The sequence below is a fragment of the Choloepus didactylus genome, chromosome 7 (assembly GCF_015220235.1).
Source record: "Choloepus didactylus isolate mChoDid1 chromosome 7, mChoDid1.pri, whole genome shotgun sequence".
Classification (NCBI taxonomy): domain Eukaryota; kingdom Metazoa; phylum Chordata; class Mammalia; order Pilosa; family Megalonychidae; genus Choloepus; species Choloepus didactylus.
The window spans coordinates 140,738,883-140,746,419 of record NC_051313.1 but is presented as its reverse complement, the minus strand read 5'-3'; the positions used below and the strand labels follow the sequence as shown (position 1 = coordinate 140,746,419).

General features: G+C 37.7%; 1 protein-coding gene across 1 annotated transcript; it reads left to right on the top strand.

Annotated features, from left to right (window-relative positions):
- Positions 1 to 503: 503 nt before the first annotated feature.
- Positions 504 to 953, top strand: LOC119539882 (GTPase NRas-like). Its single transcript, XM_037843725.1, has one exon. It carries the CDS (start codon positions 504 to 506, stop codon positions 951 to 953), a length of 450 nt encoding a protein of 149 aa, XP_037699653.1.
- Positions 954 to 7,537: the final 6,584 nt, after the last annotated feature.

Below are 7,537 nucleotides of genomic sequence, written 5' to 3'. Positions count from 1 at the left end.
CCCATGGGTTTTTTGTGTCAGGCTATGTAATTGTAACCATACCTCTGGTTCCCATTAAAAACCATCGTTTTAGTTAAAAAAAAAATTATTTGTGCGTGTTTCTTGGCATTTTTACTAGATATTTTAAGTCTTTGAGTAGTGTGTGTTTAGTTGATCATTTTGCCCTCACAGTGCCTTGCACACGGTAGGAATGAATGAAAGAATGAAGACTTCTTGAGGCCAAGAACAATGACCTCCTTGGCATTAAGAACAAGACAGCACGTAAAGATGCTTCATATGTGCATTGCTTGAATGAGAATTGAAGAAGAGCAGTTCACTTCAGAGGTCTATTTTCTGATTTGTGGTAACACTCTTCGTACAGTGTTCTCTCTCTTTCAATATATCATAGCCAGCTGTTGGGGGCTGTTCTTGGGGATTCCGGGGTCTCCAGCATTTTTCCCAGTTGTGGACCTGAATCTGTCCAAAATGGAGGCAGTGGAGCTTGAGATCATTGCTGGTGTGAAATGACTGAGTACAAACTGGTGGTGGTTGGAGCCGGTGGTGTTGGGAAAAGCACACTGACGATCCAGCTAATCCGGAACCACTTTGTAGATGAGTATGATCCCACCATAGAGGATTCTTACCAAAAACAGGTGGTTATAGATGGTGAAACCTGTCTGTTGGATATACTGGATACAGCTGGACAAGAGGAGTACAGTGCCATGAGATACCAACACATGAGGACAGGCGAAAGCTTCCTTTGTGTGTTTGCCATCAATAATAGCAAGTCATTTGCAGATATGAACCTCTACAGGGAGCAGATTAAGCAAGTTAAAGATTCAGATGATGTACCTATGCTGCTGGTAAGAAATAAGTGTGATTTGCCAACAAGGACAGTTGACACAAAACAATCCCGTGAACTGGCTGAGAGTTACAGGATTCCATTCATTGAAAACTCAGCCAAGACCAGATAGGGTGTCAAAGATGCCTTTTACACACTGGTAAGAGAAATACATCAATAACGAATGAAAAAAACTCAACAGCAGTGATGATGGGACTCAAGGTTGAGTGGAGTTACCATGTGTGGTGAGGTAACAAGATACTTAGAAAGTTCTTTCATCGGAAAAGAGCCACTTTCAAGTTGCACTGACACCTGGGCCTGACTTCCCTGAAGGAGAAATCTTCCTGTTGCTATCTTCAGTCAAACAGAGAAGCTCCTACTACTTCCCCAACTCTCAGTAGATCAGTACAATATTCTTTATTTGAGAAGTTCTCAGAATAACTACCTCCTCACTCGGTTGTCTGACCAGAGAAATGCACCACTTGTTACTCCCCACTATTTTCTGCCCTGGGTGTCCTCCTTCCCCCCTCCCCACCCCCTCCCTCTGCCACCCCGGGGTTTCATCTGAAAAGCAATTCAGGCTCCAAAACAGAGAACCAAACTGTAGACATGAAATTCTGTAGAAAACAGTCTCTTGAGCTCTAAAGTAGCAACTACTGGTGACTGTTTTTCCTTTTTCCTGTTGAACTTGAAACTATGTTGGTTTTTGGAAAAAATGTCATAAATTACTTACTGTTTTGCAGAGAATATAGTTAATATTGCTGTTTGGTTTGTTTATAATGTTATCAGCTACATTCTCTAAACTGGCATCTGCTCTGTATTCGTAAATACAAAAGTGAATACTGACTTTTGAGTCTATCCTAGTCTTCTCAACTTCATGTAATTAAATCCAACTTTGACAACAAAGTGCCTTTTTCCTAGAAGACTTCCTTTACAATAGATTTCCTTTACAATACTTCATTGGAGTCGATGTCTCAAAAAACATTATGAAAATGAATGTCTGAGATATATTTATGATCAGTCTGTCCTTTGAAGGAAAGACACATCTATATGATAGCAGATGCCATTTCTTACTTGTATTAAGTTGGTCTTCCAGAGGCCTGTTTTTGGGCTCTCCAAAGAGAAAGTGGAAACCAGAAATAATTGTGAATAATCTCACTTAATTTTTACCTAATCTCCACATTTTCTCTACTACCTATAAATTGTATGTAGTTTCTTCTAGCTTCGTGATAAACCTATGTTCAGTGAACTTCCGCTTGTTTTCAAATTTGGGTCACACCAGAGGGCTCTACATTTGCAGGTGTTCAGATACCGTAAAAAAGTTGGGTGCAGCTGATCTGTTAAGTTGCATTGGGTAATCAATAGAGCACTGGCATTATGCTTTCCTCATTGTTTACCAATGTGCAAGGATGGTCTGGGGAGGAGAGTGGGAGGGAAAGTGAGGGCAAGCTATTCTCCACTGTCATATAGATTGGGGATGCTGTGCATGCCAGACACCAGTGAGAGATTCGTATGAGCATTGGCATATTTAAAGTTTCTTAAAGGATCTCCAATAAAGAAAATCTTTAAATTTATTTTCTCAGGATTATTGGTTTTTAGCCTGTGGAATGAAGGTGAAGAGGAACACACTTTAGAATGGTTTTGCATAGTAAATAACTTATGGTGGTTTTAGAATAGTTCTACATAGTGAAAGGTAACTGGGTACATATGTCACCTCTGGATGATGGCACCTGTACTTCCATAAAATATTAAGACTTTTTATTGTGAACTATGACATTCATACAGAAAAGTACATAAAGCAAAATTATACAGCTCAAGCCAAAATATAGAACATTTTAACACTCTGAAAGTTCCCTTATGTCCTCTTTCAATCATTTCTTCCCTGAAAATCATCATCCCGGGAACCTATTATGGTAACCACTTCCTTGCTTTTCCTTTAGAGATTAACCATATAAGTATGCATTACTTAAGTTTAGTTTTTGAATTTTATATAAATAGAATGAACACAATATGTATTTTTTGTCTGGATTCTTTTGCTTAACATTATTTTCTTGAGATTCATATGTGTTTTTCATGTAGCTCGATTATCATTGCAACAGTAGTCTATTGAACAAATATACCATTACCTATTTATCCATTCCACTGTTAAATAACATAAATATTTTTCATTTTTCTTTTAAGTGTTTTTCAATATTTATTTTGGATAAACAGAAAAATTTGGATGAGTAATTTTGGATAGGCCAAAACCCTCATATCAAAACCATTCTTTCCAAAAGCCTAGTATCTAAGAAAATGGATGCCATATGTTTCAGTGTTAAAAGTAAAAATGAAAAATAGAAGTCTCAGAATTTATCCTTAAAACTCCTGGAGGAGACCCCGAACTCTGGAGTTTCCCCTGCAAAACAGATTTGGATTCACTTTCCCCCAACTCCCTCCCCATCTTCTACCCTGATGCCAACTTTCTCAAGTGACCAGGCTACTTGAGGCAATAGTGCAGGGAGACTCCTGGGAGACAGGAGAAGGAGTGGTGGTAGCAAGAACTTGGGGCTCATAGAAACAACAAAAATCAAGAGCAGCCAACCTTGAGTTCACACCAGCACATGGACAATGGAGTGGGACCAGCTATCCCCTACCGAGTACATTTCTTGAGTTCCCAGTCTGCCCCCTCTTTTTACCTGGAGGACGCCTGTATGGAAAGAGATGGAAGCATTGAGCTTTGGTAAGCATGAAAGTGTTTTAGGGTTTTCTCATTAGAGTCACAGGCAGGTTATCACCTAGCAATAGGCCTGGGACCTATACAGAAAGAAAGGACCTCACCAAGGATGAAAGCAGTTTTGAGCAGAGGGAGGGGAAGAAGTATATTGTATTCGTGTTTTAGGAATGAAGTTTATTTATACCATTAACTAAGAAAGTTTTCAACAGGAATCAGTCTGACCACTCTTCTGTTCCACATTCTCTTCCAGTACTTAAGGTTATACTACATCTCTGCTTATCTAAATTTTCCTAAGAAATTCAGAAATATTTAAGTGAAGTTAGAGAACAGAAAGAGTGAGTGGAATCTTCTGGTCAAAGACTGCTTTCACTAAGGTAGCAAAAATAGAACTACAATGGTAGCCCAATGTGTTTCCACTTTTTCCTTTATCCAAGGATATAGCCAACCCATAATACAAACAAAGGAAATACTATATGTGAGATATTTTTAGATTTCTGACATATCCTCATCACTGCATAAGTCCTTTCTGGAATGGAGTTCCCTATTAAAGATAGCAACATTTTCAGTTTTCTTCATGAAATATTCTTTTTTTCTTGGTACTTAACAGAAGCTTTTCCTTAGATTAAGATTAAAAAGGTAGGTTTGTAACCCCAATTCCTGACTGCACTTCTTATAAAGTGGAAAAAAGTTTGTTTAGCAGGCCTATGTTTTCATTTTATGCATAGACATTTATATAGCCCTTTTTTAAATAGTCATTTATCAGTTCTTTATAAGTATGATAAGGATATAATTTTTCTTTATTTCTGGTGCAACTTTTAATTATTCCCAAAGGCACTTGAGAGTGCATTTCTTGTTATTTTGATCTTCAAATTTTATTTGAATTTTTTTTTAGTTGTGTAGACTAACCGATGGGCTGCTTTTGAACTTAAGCTTAAATTTTAACTAAAAATAACTCTGGGCCACTGTTACAATAGATTCTTAAAATGCCTGAGGTGCCAGCTGACCTTCGCAATAGGCGACCAACTCCCTTATTTAAAAAAAAAGCCAAGGTGAAGTCCCTTGCGCAAGGTCACATAGCTGGTTAGCGCCAGAGTTGGGTGGATGCCCCCTCTCCTGACTGACTCCTACTCAGGGCTCTTTCCACTATATTTAAAATTCTCCCATCATTTATTCTGGTAAACAGATGTCACTGATGTGGGGTATAAATTTTATTTTTCTTGGATTTGAAAATATGCCCTTCCTTTCCTGGGGTGTAAACCCAAGAGAAGTGAAAACATTTGTTCCCGCAAAAACTTGTGCAGGAGTGTTCATAATAGCATTCTTCACAATAGCCGAAAGGTAGAAGCAACCCAAATGTCCATCAACTGATGAACAGATAAATAAAATGTGGTAAAGCCACCCAATGCAATGTTAGTCGGCAGTAAAAGGAAGTGATGCAACGATGTAAATGAACCTAGAAAACACCATCCTAACTGAAAGAAGCCAGTCACAAAGGACTGCATGTTGTATGATTCCATTTATAGGAAATATTCAGAATAGGCAAATCTAGAAAGTAGAGTTGTGGATACCTTTACCTGGAGGTGGGAGGATAGGAAGATTGGGACAGCCAAAGGGCATGGGAATTTCTTTGGGGCAGGGGGGTGGGTGGTGAAAATGTTTTAAAATTGATAGTGAGAGTGGTTTTACAACTCTGTAACTATACTAAAAGCCGTATACATTATAAATTATTGAATTATATATGAATCATATCTCAACAAAGCCATTAAAAATATACCTTTGCTTTTTTTTTTTTTTTAATTTAGATTTGTAACATCAATTAAGATGAGATGAAATACCATTATCATCCATGGGTGTAAACAATGACCAAAAAACCAGATGGCTTAGAACTAAAAGAAATTTAATATATTTTATTTTCCCATTCTTTCCTCTATTTATTAGATCCTTACTGTAATCTGTGCTAGGAAAGACTCCGAATGCCAATTTACCATTCTTCAATAAGCTCACTTAGTCTACAAATATGGACCACCCACTTGCTGCCAGAAAGTGCTGGACAGATGGCAAACAAACTTGGAATCCACTAGGGGAGCTCATGGCAAAGATTCTGGTTTTTGGAAGAAAATGAGAAAATCAGGATTTGCTGAACATACTCGACATGCCAGACACTGTGAGGCATTATGCATAGGTTTTAAGTTATAATAATGGCCAGTTGAAAAACAATGTCTCACTCACACTGCAACTAATGTTAAGACAATTGAAATCATTATATTTCAATGACAATTGAAATCATTATATTATTCATTTCTTCCTCTCAGGAACCTATTCCACCTTACATGGTAGATTTAATAAAAGTTTGTTAAACTCTCAAAGGCAATTAAGGATTTAGTAATAAGATTGCTTTGTGATGTAGTCCATTAAAATCCAAATTGCTGCCCAACAGTTGTCTTATTGATTCCTTTCATCTCCAGTTCAAGAGAGCAGAAAAAGGAAAAATATTTGCAGAGAGAACATATGGAGAATTATGAGCATGATTTCTAAGCCTGGTTATGTAAGGTCAGTGCAAGTTTATGGACTGGCATGAAAGTCTGTGGTCTGATGATTTTTCAAACGATTTGCAAGACCAACCACTGCGTTCTGCTTTATATCACAAGGCTCCTAAGACTCCCTCAGGCACAGTAGTTGCTTTACTCTTTTGTACTTGAGCTTGAAAGGTGAGTTTCTCCGTATTGCATATGCTTTTGGTACATGGCATCTGAAGGTAGAAGAAAGCTTGGCTGGGACATTTGCCCTGGTGCAGCCAGGCGGATAACATTAATCCTTCTGAGTGTGACCTTTCTTCTGAGAACCAAGTACTTTACAAATATTCTCTGACTAAGCTCAGAACCCCAGCAGGGAGCTTAGGAGATAGGGACTAGAAGTAAACTCTCACACCAGAGGAAACCGAAGGAAAAAGATACTTTTCCAACTGAGATGTTAGGAAATGTTTAACCTTTTAACTACTAGAGGCAAATGGTCCAAGTAATCATTTGAGGGTGAGTTTGCCTCAGACAGCCAGACAGTTGCTAAACATAGCCCACTAACACAGCAGGGCTTGGGAGCATTCTGCTTAAGCCACAGTAACCCAGCCTGTACAGATCCTGGCACTGTCAATGGACCCTTCTTCAAGGAAAATGCCCAACAGTGGTGCCTCGATACCCGTGGGCTCATAACAAATGATTGTTGAATTGATTTTAGAAAACGTGGCAGTTATTCAGTGGCATAAAAGCAGAACAAATGCTATGAGCATAGTAAATAAGACAGTCTCTGCAATCAGTGCAACTGGGACCTTAATGGAGAAAAGTAGACAGCATGAGATCACTAGCAATGGACTTGGATTGTGATTTTAATTAGCCATTAAAAAAAAAAGATTTAATTCAGTTAAACGTTAATGAATGAAGTTACAAAAAAGCAACTAGGCTTTCAATTAAAACCTTTTATTTATTAATTGGTCTCCATGAGTGAGCATTTTTACTATGATATTCTTTGGGATGATAAGAAACTAATAAATAATATGGCTTTGCCTGGGAAAGTTAAGGTTTCAACTGAACAACCAACTTACATGTGTTGATGATGAGATTCCTGTGTCTACCATTTACTAACTGTGTCACCTTGGGCCAAATTATTGATTTTCTCTATGCTTCAGTTTCCTTATCTGTAAAATGGGGATAATGATAGTATCTATCTTACTGAGTTATAAAGATTATAAATGAGTTAATAAAATGTAAAGCACATATAACAGTGCCCAGTACAGCAAGTGCTATTTACTGCTGTTATAATTATTGTTGTCATTATTGTGTTTCTGTTATTTCATTCATACAATAGCTATTGAGCTCTACCTTTCTATCACTTAGAGTCCAATAGTCCAATAACAAAACAGACTAGTGATGAGTAATTAGGATGGGGAAATAAACTACATATATATATATATAATATACTATAGCAGGGGTACTGGTGTTCAGGCTGTGGCA